The following is a 23,144-nucleotide window of genomic DNA, read 5'->3' as shown; positions in this document are numbered from 1 at the left end:
ACAACGTACTATCTTACAAGGTTAATAATCTTTTATTTTTGATAAAATTTATTTTTTTTTTGTTTATATAATTTGCAACATACTTGCCAATTTAAGTGGTTTCAATTTCCCACATTTTACTTGATGGTAAGTCGTTTCAATTTAAGTTATAATTCCCTCTAATCCTAATATATTATTAGAATTTATGCTATAACGTAAAATCTCTGCACTAGCTACTACGCGTTGTAGTAGCTACTTAAATAGTTAGTTGTTACAACGTTGTAGCAGCTACTTGGACGGTTAGCTGCTACAATATTGTAGTAGCAACTTGGACGGTTAACTGCTACAATATTGTAGTAGCAACTTGGACTGTTAGCTACTATAACTTGTAGCGGTTAACTGTACAACATTGTAGCAGGTAGTTGGATACTACAAACAACCTTTTCTTATTATTTTTTGGTTATATAATTTACAGGGAACTTGTCAAACATCATTTCCCACAAATCATTCGATGGTAAATCTTTTCAATTTAAATTGTAATTCTTTCTAATCCTAATATATATTATTAGGATTTATGTTATAACGTGCAAGTCCTAGCTGCCATAACGTGTAACAGCTACTTAGGCAGTTAGCTACTTAGTTATTATAAATTAGTTAATAGACATTTATATTTGTCTTTTGTCATTTTTATATATAGTATTATTGTACGCATATTTGACATTTTAATATATTATGATTCAAGTTGTAATTGGTACAACATATAGCAGGTACCCATTTGGTTAGCTGCTATAACTTGTAGCAGCTACCCAATTGTAGCTGCTACACATTATAGCAGCTATCTAACATTAGCTGCTACAAGTTGTAACAGCTACCCAAGACCAATTATTTTATAGTAACGCATCAATTAATTAATGACGACCTACCTACTCCAGTTCATTGATCCGTCACTTTCATAGAATGACCACTGATACCTGTTATAAATCATGGTCCGTGAACACAAGCAAAATCTAACTTTGTCAGAAGGACAATTGTGGGCGCATGATACTCCTTCTATTCCCAAATTTTATAGTGGCCTTATTTTTCTATAAATTAATGGTAGAGGGAGGCTTCTCATTCTCGCTTCAGTTTCATTACTCTTTTATGAGTCTCCTCATTTTCTTCGTCGTTCCTTTCATGACACTTTTTTGAGTAGCATAACTATGAATTGACTTCATCTTCCCGTTACCACTTTCGTCATTCCTTTCATAGCATCCGATCCATTGTCTATGTCTGAAGTATGGTAGTGTGTCTTCCTCCTAAAACGAAAATGACAAAGTGGTCATGTTGTCTTCTGCTATGTATTGTAAGCTTTCATATTGTTGTACGCAGGCAATTTGGGGTTCAAAAAGGAATATCTTTACTGCGAACATCATTCCATGTGTTATTGTTTCATCTTCTAAACAATGTGTCTTTATGAATTTCAAGATGGCTCTTCTGTTGATCTTATGGCCTAAACTTCTCCCACCACTACGCGAGGGAAATTAGGGTGAGCATTCGGTTAATTTGATATTAATTTTGTATAAATTCTTTTTATTGTTATTTTAAACAAATTTAATTAATTCGTTGTTAACTGAAATAACTAATTTGGTTAATTTAGTTTTAGTAAAACTTTGATTTGATTCGATTAGCCAACACTAAATCGATTTTCGGTTAATTCGGTTAATTTATGGACCGAATTAACCGAATGCTCACCCCTAAGGGAAATGGAAAAGATAAGAAGGGCAACTAGCTAGTCAACTAGCATATTCTTGGAATATCATGGCGGTGTCTGTAAGGCTCAATTAGATGCTAATATTCACACATCCACACCTGTAATACAATAAGATAAGAAGTACTTCGGCTCTCCATTTGATTATGTCAAACAAATACATCAGATTTTGTGATAATCTTGATGATACATTAAAATATTAGTTTTTAACGTACAATAGCTAATTGTCCAAGTATCTGCTACTTATTGTAGTAGCTAGGGATTGCACATTGTGTCGTAGCATAAATCCTAATAAAAAATATTAGACAAACAATCTTTTCTTTTAATGTGAATAATTGTCATTGTAACAACCAATTGGATAATTAATTGCTACAACGTGTAACAACTACTTGGTAAGTCGTCCACTACAACAAGTAACAGCTAGTTGGAGAGCTACCTGCTACACATTGTAGCAACTACTCAGACAATTAGCTGCTACAATGTGTAGCAGCTACTTGGTAAGTTGTTTAATTTTAAATTATAATTCCCTCTAATCATAATAATATTGTTTAGACGTGATTCTAAAGTATGATATTGTCTACTTTGGATCTAAGCCCTCATAGTTTTGCTCTTGGACTCTAGCCAAAAGGCATCATGTCAATGGAGATATCTTTTTCTTATAAACTCATGATTTTTCCCATGTATTTTCAATGTGAGACTATGTTTGCAACCTTGCAACTCTAACAATCTCCCCTCAAACAAAGAACCACAGGATTCCTCCTCAAGCATTGAGTCACACTTGACCTGCTCAGGGCCTCCCCTTGAACATCGGGTCATACTTGACATGTTCAAGGTCTCCCCTCAAGTATCGAGTCACTCTTGACATACTCAGGGTCTCCCTTCAAGCATTAGGTTACTGACCTGCTCAAGGCCTCCCCTACTTTGTTCAAAGTTTCACCCACATAGTTCGATCTTGGATCATGGCCCTGGCTAGTGCTTCTTCCAGCGGTTAGTCTGTTGGGGTTGAAAGGTTGCAAACATAGTCCCACATTGAAAATACATGGGAAAAATCATAGGTTTATAAAGAGAAAGATATCTCCATTGGAATGAGGCCTTTTGGGGAGAGCCCAAGAGCAAAACCATGAGGGCTTAGGCCCAAAGTGGACAATATCATGTAATTGTGGAGATATCTAAATTCTTTTCGATCCAATAATTAGTATCAGAGCCCGGACTGCCAGAGCCGACTGCGCACAAGAGCTATGGTCTGATTAAGCCATGTGGGTACTGTTGGTTAGTCCTATGAATATCGTACTGATTCCACTGTACAAAAATTTTGTACAAGTATCGAACCTTTCCTTAATAACCTATTGTATTCTTTAGAAGTTAAATTAGGAATCACAAACGAAACTTAACATTATTGATTCCAAATTTAACTTATCTGTTCTTAATGGTTTAGACTTGGATCGCAAGCGGAACGTAGCACTATTGATCCAAATTCACATATGTTATAAATTCAATTAAATATTAATTTCCAAAATTAGCTTCCAGGTTAAACATGGAGAGGCACAAGGCCTTCTTGGATATGGGAGCAACCACCACTTCCTAGACAAAGTCTTTTAAGAAAAGCTAATATTTAATTTCCTTAAATAACTTTACGTTTAACCAAAAGAAACAATCTAATCACAAATTCGAAAAACAAAAACATAAATTCGAATAGCAAATCTGAAAAACTAGAATCTAATGTCTCTTGTATTTGGAATTCTAACAAAGAAAAATAACTAGCATGATGCGGAAGAAAATTATTAGTTATGCATTTTCTTTGTAAGCTAATGACCTCAAGATCTTCTGTCGTATTCCTCACCTCGCCTTGGACGTCGTGTGGGTGACGATCCTCCAAGATGAACACTACCCAAAAGAGCTTCTCCTCCTTCTAGTATTCAACCACCACACTAAAGAGAAAAAGAGAGTAAAGGGAGAAGATAGGGAGAGAGAGGGTCGACCACTTGAGGATCACCAAGCAAGAGAATAAGAGTTGTTATCCCATGAGGCCTCCTCTCCCCTTCTTTTATATTACTTGCCCAAGGCAAATAAGGAAAGACTTTTAACAAAAATTAAAATTTTCCTCTTGTTTTTCCTTTTTCCTTTTTATTTTTCCTTTTCTTTCCTCTTGATTGAATCAATCTCCAAATCAATGATTGACTTGATTTAATCTTGGTCAGCCCCTTGCTTGGGCACCAAGCAAGGGTGGCCGGCCACTATAAGGAAAGAAAAAATATTTTTTGTAAAAACTTTACAAGCCTTTATAAAATTTTACAAGCTCTCTTTTAATTTCTTAAAGTGGATGTTAAATAAAAGGAAAGTTTTAAAAAATTAAAACCATATTTTAAAATTTAAAACTTCTCTTCTAAAAATTTCTTTTTTTTAACATGATTACAAAAATAGAAAATTTAATTTTAAAACTTCTCTTCCTTTTTTTTTCTAAAACCATGAGGATGGTTAAAAAAGGAAAGTTTTAAAACTTTTAAAACTCTCTATTAAACCATGTGACCTAATTCAAATAAGGAAAGTTTTATATTTTAAAAACTCTCTTTTAAAAACTTGTAGTTTTCTACAAAGAGAAGATTTTAAAAATTCAAAACACCCCTCCTATTTGAATTAATCATGGTCGGCCCCTACTTGCTTGGTCACCAAGCAAAAGGGTCGACCCCCATAGAGGAGAATGTGGCCGGCCCTTGCTTGGTCACCAAGCATTGGACCGGCCCCCGTCTTGGACATCAAGATGGGCTTATATTTGGATGAACTTGAGGCTTTAATGAGGCTACGACAGGGACCTAGAGGAGAAGTTGGTTTTGGCCTTCCGATGAGCTTGAGTATCCCGTGTTCGCCCCGAACACACAACTCAAGTTCATCAATAATAACTCATTCCACTAGAGAGTTATTGTTGCACTACCGCACCAATCCCAAATTACATTATGGGCTCGTTCTTACTATGAGTGTGTTAGTCTCCCTGTGTTTAAGATAACGAATGTCCACTAATTAAGTAAGTTATTAACAACTCACTTAATTAATATCTAAGTCCAAGAGTAGTACCACTCAACCTCATTGTCATGTCGGACCAAGTCCACCTGCAGGGTTTAACATGACAATCCTTACGAGCTCCTCTTGGGGACATTCTTAACATAGATTACTAGGGCACAGTTTCCTTCTATAATCAACAACACACACTATAAGTAATATCATTTCCCAACTTATCAGGCCTATTGATTTATCAAACTAAATCTCACTCTTTGATAAGTTAAAGAAATAGATACTAAATATATATGCTTGTTATTATATTAGGATTAAGAGTACACACTTCCATAATAACTAATGTCTAGTTCTTTTATTAATTCAGTATAAAAAGAACTTACCTAAAATGGTCCTACTCAATACACTTAGAGTGTACTAGTGTAATTTATTAGTTAAGATAAACTAATACTTAATTACACTACGACTTTACCAATGGTTTGCTCATTTCCATCTTAGTCGTGAGCAACTGTTTATAATTTATAAAGAGCTGATAACATGATCTTCTGTGTGTGACACCACACACCATGTTATCTATTTTATAAATTAATTGAATAATTATTTAACAAATAAAAATAGACATTTGACCAATGTGATTCTTTTATTTCAAAAATAAATATTTACAAAAGTTAGGCTTTTAGTATACACTCTAACAGGTACAATATTGACCTCGAATAAAGAAAGTGCGGGCTTCTATGTTCGGATCAAGAGGACCAGACACCAGGCAGGAAGTCCTAGTTGCAGCTAGGCACAGAAGTCCTAGTAGGTCGGGTGGACCGAGGGGCAGGAAGACCTAGTGGGTCAAGGATCGAACGTGGGAAGCCTGTGGTCCTTTGTTTGAGGGGGGATTGTTGGGGTTGCAAGGTTGCAAACATAGTCTCACATTGGAAACACATGGGAAAGATCATAGGTTTATAAAGAGAAAGATATCTCCATTGAAATGAGGCCTTTTGAGGAGAGCCCAAGAGCAAAACCATAAGGGTTTAGGCCCAAAGTGGACAATATCATGCAATTGTGGAGATATCTAAATCCTTTTCGATCCAACGTAGTCTAGTGAAGAGCGGCCTCGCTCTAATACCAATGGAATGATAAAAAATAATTTAGATATCTCCACAATGATATGATATTACCCACTTTGGGCCTAAGCCCTCATGGTTTTGCTCTTGGACCCTACTCAAAAGGCCTCATACCAATGGAGATATCTTTTTCTTATGAACTCATGATCTTTCCTATGTGTTTTTAATGTGAAACTATGTTTACAATCTTGCAACCCCAATAGTATCAAGTTCAAATTGAAAGAGAAAATATTAAAGACTGAAAAATTTAGAAAACTAAAAGATGCATTGGAAGGGATAGAGCAATAGTTGGATTCTCAACAAATTAGTGATGAAGAATAGATATGGTATTTAAAGTGGTAGTATTTATAGGTATTCTAGATTTAAATCTTCTACGATGTATTAAGTCATGAATAAATTAGTTAAGAAGAATAAACATTTATATTTATCATGTTGTTATTGTTTCTATCCATTATTATAGTTGCATGTTTGATATATTTTAATGTATTATGATTCAAGTTTGATTTCGCTTTGGCGTTGCAACAGCTACCCAACAATAACTGCTACAATGTGTAGTAGCTAATCGAAACTAGCTACTATAACATGAAAATCACTAGACCACCTCGTTGTAGTAGCAACCGGACAATAGTTGCTATAAAGTCAAACTTGTGTTATAGCAGCTATATTACCGTAGATGCTCCAACTTGTTTGTACAAGGCTAAGATAGATCAACCCATAGTTCAACATTAAAAGTAAAAAATTATTGATTGTATTAGAAAGACAAAATATGAAAGATATGTTGGAGCAATCTAGGTGCCCTAGGTTTTGATATTTGGGCAAAGGTTTAAGTTAGATTTATTGTTGTATTTGATATGCATTGTGAGTGTGCAGGATACAGGTACAACGAGGAAAATCCAAGTGTGAATCTTGGCAAAGGAGAAAAGTCCAAGGATGAGTCTTGGCGGTGTAAGTCCAAGCATGTAGTCTTAGCAACGTAAGTCCAAGTGTGACTTGACAATGGATGAAGTCTCAGAGGTGAGGAGCCTCTTGGCAAAAGAAGACCCGACAATATGGACAAGGCCGAAGGAAGCTCCAGAAGGCAAGATGTGAAGGATGGGGAGACATCCGAGGGACGCGAGGCTGATGGAGGAGGCTAGAAGACTAGGTCTAGTTTGGTCAGGTGAGGAAGAGTGCTGAGCGATTGTACTTAGGGCAAAATCCTATGTGTTTAGGATTTACTGTAGCGACACTGTAGTAGTGTTGTTACGACACTGTAGCAGTTGATTGATTACTGTAGCAGTCGACTGATTATTGTAGCAGTCGACTGGTACACTGTAACAATCGACTGATACATTGTAGCAGTCGACTGGTAATCGACTGTTGGATAACGGTCGGCTTCAATTAAAGGACCAGTCGACTGGTGCATACACCAGTTGACTGGTAGTGAGAAAACAGCTTAGTATTTTCCTCTCGAGCTCTATTTAATAGAGCTCGGGGTGCTTGGGCATGATTGACAAAATAGAGGTGGTTAACCCCTATTAATAGTCTTCTAAAGCCTCTAAGCTCTTCTTGTGATCTAAGAGTGTTTGGATCAAGGTTGTGGTGATATTTCTCCACCGAGAAGGAGGTTTGAGCTAGTCTTCTAAACTGTTCCAACATTTTCTTCAAATCCTTAACTTGAGTTTTCATATTGGAGTTTTCTTCCTCAAGCTTTTGGACTTGAGTTGAGTTTCTAGTCTGAATTAGGTCAGGCAAGGATTCAAAGTTGATCACTTCTTTGAGGGTTGTTACCTCCTTTAGAAGTGACTTGATCCTAATGTTCGATTTTGCTAATTTTCGCATTAAGTAATTTACTAAATTGTGTAAACGCGGGATACTTACAGCGAGGTCAGGCCCTTCAGAAATGGATACGGATCCGTGGCTTCTCTCGGACTAAGCTTCCGATTCGTCCTCGCTTCCGGATTCTTGAATGTACTCCCAGGCTGTCATCGCGAGAAAACTCGTCTGTTCGAGTTCTTCGTCGTCGGACTCTTCCGAGGATGACTCGTCCCAAGTCTCCTTCAGAGCCTTCTTTTTCTGTTGTTGTTTCTTTGCGTCCTTTTGATTTGGGCAGTTGGCTTTGATGTGCCCATTCTGATTGCAGTCGTAGCATGTCACTTCGAATTTTACTTTTGACTTTGGTTGAGCCTTCTTGGATTGAATTGCCTTCTTGAGATCCTTCTTGGTGAAGCCTTTCTTTTTCTTGTAGAGTTTCCTTACTAGGTTGATGAGCTCAGTCGTAAGTTCGTCATCTTCATCGTCAGAGTCGGGTTCTTCTTCTGACTCTTGTTCGGTTCTACGCCTCGATTTCGGTTCACGCGTTCTACTAGTACCTGCAACGAGAGCTATACCCTTCTCGACCGGGCGTGCATTAGTCTGCTCATGCAATTCAAATTCAGAGAAAAGTTCATCTAATTTAATGGAAGACAAATCTTTAGAAACCTTGTAGGCATCTACCATGGATGCCCACAAGGCATTTCTTGGGAAGGCGTTTAAAGCATACCTCAATATATTGCGGTTCTCCACTTTATGTCCGATCGCCTGAAGCCCGTTGAGTAGATCTTAAATCCGGGCATGGAGTTGACTAGTCGTCTCATTTTCCTACATTTTAATGTTATATAATTTATTGAAAAGCAGATCTCGCTTACTTACCTTGGTTTCTGATGTACCCTCATGTAGCTCGATTAGCTTTTCCCATAGCTCCTTTGCACTTGAGAATGGTCCTACTCTGTTAAGTTCCTCCTTTGTCAGACCACACTGGAGTATGCAGGTAGCCTTTGCGTTTGCTTCTACTTTCTTTATCAGTGTTGCATCCCAGTCATCATATGGTAGTTGTTTGTCGGCGCTGTCAGTTGGTAGTTGGAGCCCGGTTTGACAATCATCCAGACTTCAAAATGAGTCTGGAGATATGCCTCCATCTGGCCCTTCCAGTACTCGAAGTCGTCTCCGGTGAAGAGTAGTGGTCGAGCGGTGCTATAACCTTCTTGAAGTGTCATTTTAAAACCTGCGCACAAAGACAGGGAATCTGTTCCAAGACTGGGTCTTGGATTAGTAGTGCGGGATATATAAAGAAAAAATGAACTCGAGTGGTGTTGCATCAACTTCAAGAAAAAAAATCGATTCGAAGAAGAAATAGATCGGAATATAGTATTTATACTAATTTCGGTCGACTCCGAAAAACTGAAAATACCATGAAAAATTGCTTGATTGGTGGTTGCACCAAATCAAAGCTATCCCGCTCTGATACCAATTGTTGGATCGAAAGCGCTAGAGGAGGGGTGAATAGCGCTCGTGACTATTTCACACGTTTCGAAATCGTAAAAAATGTATCGAGTTAAAGCAACGGAAAGATAAAAGGAATAAGCACAAACACACAGAAGACAGAGGACACCAAGAATTTACTTGGTTCGGAGCCTAGGGTGACTCCTACTCCAAGGCCCGCGATCGTTGATCGCTTTCAGTGGACAACAACTATAATATCAAAAAAGATTATTACAATTTGAATTACAGTTAAGTGCAATAAAAAAAACTATACCAACGAAACGAGAACAAAGAACTTTGGAGCTTTAATTCGTTGGAGTAGTAGAGCGTTGTTGGAGCGTTTGTAGCAGCACACGGAAGAGCACAACTTGTTCTGTTCGAGATTGTCTTCGGCTGCTTCCGAGGCTCCTTTTTATAGGCTCTATGAAGCTGATCCAGATCCCCAAGTTTCGGGATCAGGCTTGACCCGAGGCGGATTGGTCGACCAATCCATGTGTTTGGTCGACCGAGCAGACGGTCTTCTCCCATTCGATTCGCTCGCTCCGCTTCGATCTGGTCAAGTCTCATCCTCGGTTCGGTCGACCGATCAGCTCCTCTGACCCGATCAACCTGGCCTGATCCAGTCGACGCTGATCCTTGGTTCGGTCGAGAGATCCCAAGGTTCGGTCGACCGATCCTCTGGTCGAGCCTGGTCCAATCTCTGGAAGTTTGATATGTTGGCTTCGGGGTTCGGTCGACCAATCCCAATGTTCGGTTGACCGATCCCGGTCAGACCTAACCCTGCTTAAAAATATTAGTTTCCTGCAAAACAGAGTTAGAACACAAACGATAATATATAGAAATAAATTTGACAATTTTCAGACTGTCCGGGTCTGACTTTGGATTTCCGACCGGAAAATCCTAGGTCGACCCGACGCCTACTGTTCCCTCTGCAGGGAACGTGTCCTCTCCTACTCCTCTCAGGAGAGTTACCTGATGCCAGCTTGATTCTCCAGATCGACTGGACTTTTGCTCGGCACTCGATGCTTCAGGACTTTCTGCTGGACTCCTGCTTCCCGGCTCGTCCAGTCTTCCACCTGGTTCGCGACACCAGGATTTTCCACCTAGGGTTACCACCCCTAGGACTTTTGCCTGAAGCCCTCGACCCACCAAGACTTTCTGCATAGGGTTACAACCCCCTATGACCTAGGGTTACCACCCCCCAGGGTTTTCCACCTTCCTAACTGCAGTTAGGACTTTTGCCTAAGTACCACTTAGGACTTTCCTGCAAGCTCCATAAACCTTGTTAGATAACAACATAACCTTAACTTTGAATTCCTTTACCATTATCAAAACAACGGTTCGATCGTCGGATGCTTCCTATACTAACAAGGTTGACCAGGTTGACTAAGCTTGAGAAGACTCAAGCTTGAGTCTTGATATTTGGGTTTCGATGTTTGACAATACATGGAGATTGTAGGTGCAATCATTCATTTGGGAAGATTGTTGGTACAATTCTCCTCTAGTCAAGGTTGACTAGTTAGATATGAAGAAGAGTCAAGTAGGTCAAGACTGATTGGATACTTGACTGGGAAGTCCTGGTGAGTGAAGCCAGGCAGTTGGAAAAATCCTGGTGAGTGAAGTCAGGTGAAAGTCCTAGTGAGTGAAACTATGTGAAAGTCCTGGTGAGTGAAGCCAGGCAGATGGGAAGTCCTAGTGAGTGAAGCTAGGTAGAGTGAAAGTCCTGCTGAGTGAAGCCAGGCAGGAGAAAGTCCCGGTGAGTGAAGCGGGGCAGTGGAAAGACCTGGTGAGTAAAGCCAGGCACGAGGAAATACAGATGGGTCAAGGGTGACCGGACATCTGGTGAAAGGAAGTCCAAGTGGGTCATGGAGGACCGGACACTTGGCACGAGATGGTAAGTCCAAGTGGGTCAAGGTTGACCGGACACTTGGCATGAGGAGAAAAAGTCCAGATGGGTCAAAAGTTGATCGAACAGTTAGCGGTCGTAAGTCCAATAGGGAGTTGACATGGAATTAGGAAGTTCGGACGTAGTAAACTTCCGAAGGTCATAACTTTTGACTCGGATATCGGAATGAGGTGATCTTGGATGTGAAACGAAGCTCATTTCAAGATCTACATAATTTTCTGCTTGCCAATTGATTGGCCGATCGATTAAGGGGTTCAATCGATTGGTCAATCGATTGGTTGACGCGATTTTGTGCAGAAAAGGTCTGGATCGATTAGGTAATCGATCAAAACTTCCCCAATCGATTGGTTAATCGATTGGAAGAGTTTCTGAGCGAACAATGAGCTTCTAAATCGATCAATTGAAACCTCCAATCGATCAGCCAATTGATTGGGAGGCTAGAAAATCGCACGATTGCCTTGGAAATCGCGCGAGACATGTTGAATCGATTGGACAATCGATTCAAGCAATTTCCAAGAGCACAGAGGTACTCTAGATCGATCGATCGATCCAAAGCCTCCTCAATCGATTGAGAGCAATTCAATCGATTGGAATCTGACCATTAGTGCAGGTTAAAGCCGTTGGCGAGCGATTTTCTGCATACGGCTTCCATTCTCTTCTACACACGATCACAACGAAGACCATAGCGATTTCTCCACTCTCACAGCCAGATATTAAAGGCTCTTGGAGATAAGTGTAGGTACACTTCCAAGGTTCAAAAGGGAACAACAAGCAACAAATAAGCAAGAAGAATAAGCTCTTTGCTTGTATCTTTTGTATTTTCTTCTTGTGTGAGTTGTATTTGTTGTGTGGGTTTGTACAAGGCTTCTCTGCCTTCGGTAGTTACCGTAAAGGAGTGTTTTCATAGTGGGGAGTGCTCGTGTGTGTGGATCCTTGGATTAGTCACATCTTCTTGAGGTGGATGTCAAGTAAATCCTTGTATTAGCATTGTTTTTTTGTTTCTTGTACATTCCGCTGCATATCATCACCAAGAAGCAAGCTACAAGCGCGCGACCAACTATTCACCCCTGCCCCCCCCCCCCCCGGTCTAACTACATTTCAACCCTAACAACTACTTTTTCGTAGGTTAGACTGTTGAGAAGTTGACTCATTCAGTGATAAATTACTCCCACTAGGTTGACTAGATCCAGACATCTCCTGGTTTGTTGATAAAGGAACATTATCCTCCTCCTCTATCTCATATAGAAGAATTGTCTTATTAACTTCACCTCGTGTTAGAAACTCAGTTTCAAGAAAAGTAGCATCTCTTGACTCTATTTCAAAGATGGTTCTATATTGTCGCTTACCAATAAAAACATAACCCTTAGAAGTCTTAGAATACCTTATAAAGATACACTTTTTATCTCTGGGTCATAATTTTCCATGTTTGTGAGTCTTATCATAAATGTAGGTAGCTGCCCCCCCAAAGTCTCAGATTACTTAAATCTGATTTTCTGTCCATCCAACGTTCATATGGGGTAGATAGAACTGACTTTGAAGATACTTTGTTAAGTATATAGGTCGCAACTACTAAAGCATCTCCCCAATAGGAGATTGACAAATTAGCCTGTGTCATCATAGACCTAACCATTTCAAGAAGAGTCCTATTTCTTCTTTCAGCAACCCCATTTTACTGTGGAGTTCTAGGGATAGTTAGTTGTTTAATAATCTCTTTCTTATTACATATTGTCTTGAACTAATCAAACAAATATTCACCTCTACGGTCAATGCGCAAGGTTTTAACCTTATGTTCCAATTAATTCTCAACTTCATTCAAGTAATGAATAAAACAATCTAATGTTTCAGATTTGTGAGAAATCAAATACACATGACAAAAACGTATGAAGTCATCAATAAATATAATGAAATAAGGACTCTCATTTCTAGCCTTCAATTCATTGAACCACAAATACCCGAATGAATTAATTGCATTGGTGATTCAACCCTAATAGTCTTGCCAAATGATTTTCGAGTTGTCTTTCCAGCAAGACAATGCTCACATATAGACAAGTTAATCTTAGCATGAGCACATAAAAGACCTCCTTAGCTAATCTAGTCATTCATTCTTGTCCTATATGTCTTAGCCTAGCATGTCAAATTTCATCATTAACATCAGTATTACTAGTAAGAGCAATGTTTAAAAAATAACTATCATTATTATTTGGTTCAACATCAAGAACCATAAACCATTTGTTACATAACCATGCCCAATTAACACAGAGTTAATTCGAAGTTCCACACAACGAGTATAAAAATTTACATAATAATCTAAATCAAGAAGACAAATAACGGAAACCAGATTCTGTCGAATCTTAAGAGCATACAGGACATCATGTAGAAACAAGGTATGCCCACCACGTAGGTTGAGCTTGCAAGTGTCAATTCCTTTGACTTCAATTATTGCAGTATTTCCTACATATATCCATTTGTTGCCAGCTGATACCCGACAGTACTCCACATATGTAGCTTGATCACGTACTACGTGGTTCATTGCTCTTGAATCTACAATCCACAAACAATAAGAATCCACCACCAATACTGTACTTACAACATAATGCTCGTGGAAAGAAGTTAAAGATGGATCTACCTTTTTAGGCTCACTACAATCCCGAGCAAAATGACCCTTCTTGCCACAATTGAAGCAAGTCAACTTACTCTTAGGTTTTTGTCCATATTTCTTTCCTTTCTTCTTGATTTGGTTTTTAACAGCAACGACACTAGCCTCATTTCTTTTTCCCTTTCCTTTCTTAAACCATCTTTTCTTATTCTTGGAACTAGAACCTTCAGCTACAAAATCTTGACCAGAAATCCTTGCGGATTCAATCCTCTCCACCTCAAGTTCAACATGGCGTGAGACATTAGTGAAAGTCTTGATACTTTCACTATGAGTCATATTTTATTTCATCGTTTCCCAAGAATCAGGAAAGAAACGGATAACTGTCTGAACCTGTTGTTCATCAGTTAACACATGACTAGCAGTATTAAGCTCTCGAATCATGTTACACATCTCCCTGAGATGTTGAGTCATGGTAACATTCAAGCATTTTTTTACAGCTATTAAACTTAATTGTTAGCTGACGGAGCTTACTGAGACTTACTCTACTGTACTTTTCTCTAAGGGCTAACCAGACAGCATGAGCCGATGTTAATGGTTCATACTCAAATACTAGGTCGTCCACCATTGAACTAATCAATATTCCCCTAGCAATGGAGTCCTTCCTTTTCCATGTTTTATAGGCATCAAGGTCACATCTGTGTTGTGTTGTAGAACCATCAGTCGGTTCCTCCATGAATTGATTTACAACCTTTAGAACTTCTTGTTCCTCAATAACATATTGTATCTTGATGTGCCAGATTTTGTAGTTATCCCCATATAATTTCTCTCCCTTATTGAGTTCAGCTATGATGTTTTTAGTTGTCATGATCTACACAAATAAACACATTATTTATTATTTTAGTGTAATTCATATGTATGCAATTAATTATTGACTCAGTGTAAATTAGAATTAGTTTACAAAATCAAGTGATAACTTTATTTCCACTCATCATTTGTATGTTCTAATCTAATCAATATTGATCAATTATATAACACACATGTCATCTAATGAACGAATCATTTAATATGAACGAATCATATATATATGAACTAATCATATTATTTAACATAAATAAATCATGAAATGAACTAATCATTTTCACATGAACTAATCATGGGTAAGTTGTTAACACATAACATAACTATTTTTATACCATAACTCTATTCGTACATAACGACAGAAATTACTACATGACTCAAAAACTAAATGAGCTTATACTGTTCGTATATAACGATAGTAAACAGAATACTAATAAATTAGATAGGCCAATACCGCTCCCACTAGGACAAATACTAGTGCAGCGGCCAACATTATCCCTATTAACCTAGACTCATTTGGGATCATCTCAGATGGGGCAGCTTCAGGATTCTTCATCAGATCCATTTCTAGATCTTCCTCGAACATTTCCTGCTCCTCTTCAGACTCTTCAGGCTCTTCTTCACCCATACAGTGAAGTAATTCCTCACACAGTTCTGAATATGTGACGCGTCCTTCATGACATCCCCATACATAGTCTGCTATTACACTAGGATACTCTAGCAATAAATGCATCAATGCTCAGATCCTATAACTGTCCAAGACTGGAAACTTTTCTTGCTCAAGTTTCCAGAATAGTCTATCAAGCCTTCTAACATGTTTGTCGACTCCATAAGCAAACTTATACTCTATCTCCTGAATCTCCTCCCGAATCTGGTTTCGCCGCACTTCGCGACGAGTCAATGTGGTAATTGTCTGTGTCATCTGAAAAATTGAATTTAAATAAGTCAGTACAAAATCGACTAACCAGTACAAAACCAGTTTAATTCAATTTATACAGATATAGAATCATCATTATAAATCAAGAAAAATAAATCTTCTTGATTTTCAGGAGTTTAAGTCGACTGACTGATTGAACCGGTCGATCAAGAATCTGGATCCTAAGCTTAGTTTATTGTCCTCATTAGAATTAATCTAATTGAATAGGGATTTCTGACTTATGTTCTGTTATTTTTTTAATCTAAGTCCATTTAAGTCAATTCAAATTTATTGATCAAATTCATGTCCATTTGATTAATCCAATACCTATTGGATTAAGTTCGTTCTATTAGAACAAATCTAATATTTTTGATCAAATCTGACATAATAGAACTAATCTTGTCATATTCGATCATCCCAACTTATGTAATCAAAATCACCCCAATTAATTCAATAATAAATCGAACCGGTTAAACCAACAAATAATTTGAACCAAAATTAGGTATCATTGAATCCAACTAGTCTGCTTAAATCAACTAATGATTTAAACTAGACCTGAGTTTGATTGAACAAGTTGATCTAGTTCAATTGTCAACTAATTGAACCATAAATTTAATTAAATATGTATTTATTAATTAATAATATATTTCTATATGTATTTAATTAATCAATAAATATATTTAATTAAATTTCAAACACGGTTCATGCATGGAGAAAAAACAAAGCATCAAACATGTTTTTTTTTTATTTACTGTACTTCGTTACATTTACTGTTTATCTCGTTTTTTTTTTAAAACTTGGAATTGATTGAGATTCAATTATAATTCAATTGAATCGATTGATTAATCTATTAAAACTGATTCAATCGATTGATAAATCGATTGAATACATGATTCACTGTACCATGAATTTAATCGATTCAATTTCCTTATCAATCAATTCAAATAAATGAATCGATTGATCAATCGATTAAAATGAATGAATTGATTGAGCAATCGATTCAAATAAAGAAAACTGTGCACTATTCATCTTTTCCTCGTGACAAACGCGAGACTTCTCGCGCTCGACTTTCATCGATATTTGAACACGGTTATCGACACTCCTCTGCCACGATTTATGTGTTAGAGTGTATACTAAAAGCCTAGCTTTTGGTATAAACATTTATTTAGAAATAAGAATCACATTGGTCAGATGTCTACATTTATGATAAATGTAGTTGTTCAATTAATTTATATTGTAGATAACATGGTGTGTGGTGTCACACACAGAGGATCATGTTATCAGTACCTTATAAATTATAAACAGTAGCTCACGACCATGATGGAAAGGAACAAACCATTGGAAGGTCGTAGTGTAATTAGGTATTAGTTTATCTTAACTATATAATTACACTAGTACACTTAGAGTGTATTGAGTAGGACCATTAGAGGTCGTTTCTTTTATACTAACTTTATAAAGGAACAAAGACCTCAGTTATTATGGAAGTGTGTGCTCTTAATCCTAATATAATAACAAGCACATATATTTGATATTTATTTCTTTAATTTATCAATGGGTGAGATTTAGTTCGATGAATCAATAAGCCCGATAGGTTGGGAAATGATATCACTTATAGTGTGTGTTGTTGATTATAGAAGGAAACTGTGTCCTAGTAATCTAGGTTGAGAATGTCCCCAAGAGGAGCTCATAAGGATTGTCATGTTAAACCCTGCAGGTGGACTTAGTCTGACATGACAATAAGGTTGAGTGGTACTACTCTTGGAGCTAGATATTAATTAAGTGAGTCGTCAGTAACTTACTTAATTAGTGGACATTTGTTATCTTAAACACAGGGAGACTGACATACTCATAATAAGAAGGAGCCCAAAATGTAATTTGGGATTGGTGCGGTAGTTCAATAATAGTTCTCTAGTGGAATGAATTATTATTGATAAAATTAAGTTGTGTGTTCGGGGCGAACACGGGATGCTTAATTTTATCGGGAGACCAAAACCAATTCCTCCTCTCGGTCCCTATCGTAGCCTCTTAATTATAGAGTACTATACCCACCGTCTTACCCATCCCATAAGGGGTCGGCCAAGCTAGCTTGGAGACCAAGTTAGGGCCGGCCAAAGTTTGGTTCATGGGTGCTTCAAGGTGGCCGGCCCTAGCTTGGGTTCAAGCTTGGTGTGGCCGGCCCAAATTAAAATAAAAAGGATTTTTATTTTTTTAAATTTTTCTTATGTGGATAACATGTTTTAAAAGAGAGTTTAAAAATTTAAATACTTCCTTTTATAAGATTCTACAAAAGATTAAGAGAAGAGCTAAATCTCTTTCCTTATTTGTAGATTAAAAGGTTGATTTTAATTTTGGTAAAAACTTTCCTTTTAAACCATGTTCATGATTTAAAAGAAAGTTTAAAAAATTAATAATTCTCTTTTATTAGTTTCTACAAAAGATTAAGAAAAGATTTGATATCTTTCCTTATTTGCAGATTAAAAGAGATTTTAATTCTTAGAGATAATTTTCTTCTTATCCACATGTTTAAAAGAAAGATTTTAATTTATTAAATTTCCTTTTTATAAACCAATCATGAAGGGATTAAATTATTGGAGAAATTTTTATAAATTTCTGGAAACAAATTAGGAAGTTTTAATTCTTGTTTTAATTAAAACTTTCCTTGATTTCAGGCTTGAGGAGGCCGACCATTGTATTTGAAAAAGAAAATTATTTTTAATTAAATAATTTTTCTTTTCAATGGAAAAAGAATTAAGGAAATTTTTATTAAATTTTCCTTATTTGCCAAGACCAAGGATTATAAAAGAGGGGGTAGAGGAGACTTCAAGGTGAACGACTCTATTCTATTTTTCTTCCTCTTTTCCTTGGTGGTGTGGCCGGCCCTTCCTTCTTCTCTTCTTCTTCTCTTTGTGGCCGAACCTTTTCATGCTTATGGAGTTTTTTAATTGGTGGCCGGATCTAGCTTGAGGAAGAAGGAGAGAAAGCCTACATCCCTTGGAGCTTGGTTGGTGGAAAAGATCTTCATCTTTTGGAAGCTTTATGCTTGGCCGAAATTTGAAGAAAGGAGAAGGTGCTTTGGTGGTTTCTCATCTCGGAAGATCGTTGCTCACACAACGTCCGAGGTTAGAAGAGGAATACGGTAAAAGATCAAGAGGTTTTTCTAAAAGGTATAACTAGTATTTTTTCTTTCCGCATCATACTAGTTATTTTTGGAAATAATACTAAATACAATAGGCATACGATTCTAGAGTTTCAAATTTATTTTCGATATAGTGTTCTTTTGTTTTTCTTTTCCTTGTGATTTGATTGTTCTTTTCGGTTAACCTAAAGTTATTTTAGGAAATTAAATATTAGCTTTCCATAAAAGGTTTTGTCTAGTCGGTGGTGGTTGCTCCCATATCCAAGAAGGCCATGTGCCTCGCCACGTCAGTACTGGGAACCAATTATGGAAATTAATATTTAATGGAATTAATAACTTAAAGTGACTTGGGTCGAACGTGTTAAGTTCCGCAGGAGATCCAAGTCAAAACCTAAAAGAACAAATAGATTAAGTTTTGGATCAAACGTGTTAAGTTCCGCAGGCGATCCCAAATTTAATTTAAAAGAACACATGGTAGCTAGGAAAAGGTTCAGATCTTTGTACAAAATTTTTGTACAGTGAAACCTCTAGGTTTTCCGAGTAGCAACCAACATTATGCCGCTAAGGACTGCACGATTTCCATGTAATCGGGTGGAAATCGTGACTTGGGGATGCTGATTCTTGCAGAAATTGAGTGAAATCGTAACGTCGTGATTTCTCAGTTCCGCACATTGAAATTCATGCTTTTAAAAATGCTCTGATACCATTGTTGTGTCTTTCTGACAGCATGAATCAAACACAAAATTAAAGCTTTAACCACTTATAGTGATCTCTCGAAGAAATCGAAAAAGTCGTCAGACGTCGCTACTGTCGGAAGCACGATCACAGGTAACCGGAAAGTACTTCAAGGTTCATGAGCCAAATCCCTTTCCTCTTGGATGTTCTTCTTTGCTCACTGTCGCTTCCGTTGTGCATAGTGATCACCGTCGCCTCTTCATTTATTTTTTTTTCTCCTTTTCAATTGCTCTTGGACGTCATTTTAAATAGGCAGCAAAACATCGATTACTAACCGATGCTTTGATGACTTGGCTTTCAATGGAGAAAGATGAAGGTGAATGAACACTCCTTTATTTTCTTGATATTGTAACTGATGCAACATCCAACACTGTCAACATTGATATCAATCCTTAGCTTAGTTATCATTACTTGTCTTACAACTTTTATAAATTTATACAAAAGTTCACCAATTCATTCGGATAACAAATAATGAGTAAAACTTCTTAAATAAATATAGATCTATTATATTAACGATTTCTCATTCTATAAATATAAATAGAAATAAATATAAATACATAGGTGTTAAGCATATGGTAAGATAAATCCTAGATTGTTAAGATAAATTCTAGATTGTTAATTTTTAAAAATCGAACTTTGATCATCAGAAAACTCATGTCAACTATTTTAATTTAAATTGTTTGGTAATGGATGAATCTCAAATTTATTTATTTTTCCTATTTATATGAAAAATAACATTAACTAATTTAAAATAGTCATCAGACTCTTTTAAATAATTATTGTTGCTTGTTTTCTTTTGTTAAATATAAAAATTAAAATTGTTGTTTTAAACGTAGAGGACATTTTCGCTTAGAAAGAGGTTTATGTTTAAGAACGTTTTATTTGGGGATTTAGTTTTCTATTATAAGGCCTACTATTTAAAAAATCACGTTTGGTTTGTTTATGGTTAAAACACGCATCTCCATTACTTTTCGGTTATTATTAGCAATTAATTAGGGTTTCACTCGGCGTTCCGAGGACTCTCTATTTATATTCAAAATTCAAAATTCCCCCTAAAACCTTAACGTCCGTTACTCACGGGACCTACCGTAAAGCAGCACCGGACTGCTCTCGTCAACGTCCGTTATCTTCTTCCTCGCTCTATTTAAAGAGACCAACAGAAACCCTTACAGGCTTGTCCTCTCAGCCGCTGCTCTTTCTTCTCTCTCTCCCCTTCGTCTTCGTGAGTCGCCGCGATCAATATGAGGGAGATCTTGCACGTCCAGGGTGGGCAATGCGGGAACCAGATCGGCGCCAAGTTCTGGGAGGTGGTGTGCGCGGAGCACGGGATCGACGCCACCGGGCGCTACGGCGGCGACTCCGACCTGCAGTTGGAGAGGGTGGATGTGTACTACAACGAGGCCAGCGGTGGCCGGTATGTGCCGCGCGCGGTGCTCATGGATCTGGAGCCCGGCACCATGGACAGCATTCGGTCGGGGCCATACGGCCAGATCTTCCGCCCCGACAACTTCGTCTTCGGCCAGTCCGGCGCCGGGAACAACTGGGCCAAAGGGCACTACACGGAGGGAGCCGAGCTCATCGATGCCGTGCTTGACGTTGTCAGAAAGGAGGCCGAGAATTGCGATTGCCTTCAAGGTCCGATCTCCTTCGTTTCCCCATTTTGACTATTTTATTTTTTCTATTCTATATAATGATATGTGCTTGCTGACATGCGTTCTAAGTTTCACTTTTTATATTGTGCCTGCCCCTGGTTTTGATCATTCATGAGATAACATACCTGCAATTTGTCTACTCATTCCATTTTGTCTATGAATCAGATTCATGATTTTTCTATAAATTCTTATTTCGTCTGTCCATATCTATGCTTACTTATTTGAAGCTATATCGTTTCTACATTTCCTTCTTGCTCTTATTAAGTTGATGAAGAAAACCCCAAGTGAAAATTAGTTGAACTAATATTTGTGCAGTTAAATTCATCAGGATTCCAAGTTTGCCATTCACTTGGAGGTGGAACGGGATCTGGAATGGGGACACTCCTGATCTCTAAGATAAGAGAGGAGTACCCTGATCGCATGATGATGACGTTCTCTGTCTTTCCATCACCTAAAGTATCTGATACAGTTGTTGAACCCTACAATGCTACTCTCTCTGTTCATCAGCTTGTTGAAAATGCTGATGAATGCATGGTGTTGGATAATGAAGCTCTGTATGACATTTGTTTCCGTACTCTCAAGCTCACAACTCCAAGTTGTAAGTTTTGGCAGCTTGAATTTATTATTTTCTACTATCATGTTAAAATTCGTATTCAGCATTTCTAATTTGATAAGTGTTTTGGTGACTGACTAAAACCAGTTGGTGATCTGAATCATCTTATATCGGCTACTATGAGTGGGGTTACTTGCTGTCTCCGATTTCCTGGGCAGCTCAACTCAGACCTCCGAAAGCTTGCCGTTAATCTCATCCCTTTTCCTCGTCTTCATTTCTTCATGGTTGGATTTGCGCCCCTCACTTCTCATGGATCCCAGCAGTACCGGGCCCTTACAGTTCCTGAGCTCACTCAACAAATGTGGGACTCCAAGAACATGATGTGTGCAGCTGATCCCCGCCATGGACGTTATCTGACTGCATCAGCCATGTTCCGTGGCAAAATGAGTACCAAAGAGGTGGATGAGCAGATGCTGAACGTGCAGAATAAGAATTCATCTTACTTTGTAGAATGGATCCCTAACAATGTGAAGTCAACTGTCTGTGACATACCTCCAACTGGACTAAAGATGTCATCAACCTTTATTGGAAATTCAACTTCGATCCAGGAGATGTTTCGTCGTGTCAGTGAGCAATTCACTGCCATGTTCAGAAGGAAGGCCTTCTTGCATTGGTACACCGGAGAGGGAATGGATGAGATGGAATTCACTGAGGCAGAAAGTAACATGAATGATCTGGTAGCTGAATATCAACAGTACCAGGATGCAACAGCTGATGATGTTGAATATGAAGACGAGGAGGAAGGTGAATATCAAGAGGAGGCTTGATACTCACCTATTATAATCCATTCCAATCTTTTTTTATTCTGTTCGATAAGCTTAGATCATATCAACTATGTTTGTTTTTGTTTTGTGGCATGAATTATTAACTATGATCTAAATGTCCTTGTTGATGGTTTGGACCATTGAATTCATGCATTGATTGTATTTATGATTCTTATTGTGTTATGCATGATAACTATTTTCAAAATATATATTCTAAAGTTTGCACACTTTATAGTATTGATGTTATCTATCTGTTTTTGTTCTCGTATTCAATTCATTATATCACATAACATCATTTGGTTTTCAGTTGCCGCAAAATTGAAATCTGATTGATATCCATTTCTCGTTTTATCCCTTGTCCCTTCGTGCTCGAACCCTCCTTTGCTCGGGTCCTTTGTTGTACTTCTATTCTTGATGCTTGCACAAGAATTTGGCCGAAGATCCAAAATTTAGATATCCCATCTATTAGTCTTTTCGGTCGTTGTGTTTCTGTCCTGTTGGAGCGATCCAAGAGGGAAGCTCGAGGGAGGAGAGCAAGGCCTCAGATCTCCCAGGATTCCAGGGTGGCCTGTCTACTATTGATCCTTGGTTTCCTTTGTATGCCGTTCTGCTTGGAGGAACCTTTTTTCATTAGAACCATTATTTTTTTATAGAGTTTCTCAATAGGGAGGTAATCGAGTCGAATTGAACTCTTGAATATTTGAGTTTGACTTTTTTATAATCAAGCTGAGCTCGAGTTTTATTTAACGAATATATTCATGTTCTCACGAGCTTATTTGAGCTTTTATCGAACCTAAACGAGTTTAATAAATATAAATTATAAATTTAAATATTCATTAAAA

The 23,144-nt window shown here is 37.7% G+C and overlaps 1 protein-coding gene across 1 annotated transcript; it reads left to right on the top strand.

Annotated features, from left to right (window-relative positions):
• The first annotated feature begins 20,449 nt into the window (after positions 1 to 20,449).
• On the top strand, positions 20,450 to 22,485 carry LOC122031300 (tubulin beta chain-like). The gene is made up of 3 exons (XM_042590428.1): positions 20,450 to 20,908; positions 21,254 to 21,523; positions 21,626 to 22,485. The coding sequence occupies exons 1-3, from the start codon at positions 20,515 to 20,517 to the stop codon at positions 22,303 to 22,305; spliced, it is 1,344 nt and encodes a 447-aa protein (XP_042446362.1). The 5' UTR covers positions 20,450 to 20,514; the 3' UTR covers positions 22,306 to 22,485.
• The last annotated feature ends 659 nt before the right edge of the window (positions 22,486 to 23,144 follow it).

This window comes from Zingiber officinale, chromosome 1A, assembly GCF_018446385.1.
Source record: "Zingiber officinale cultivar Zhangliang chromosome 1A, Zo_v1.1, whole genome shotgun sequence".
NCBI lineage: Eukaryota > Viridiplantae > Streptophyta > Magnoliopsida > Zingiberales > Zingiberaceae > Zingiber > Zingiber officinale.
This window is presented reverse-complemented; position numbering and strand designations above follow the sequence as displayed.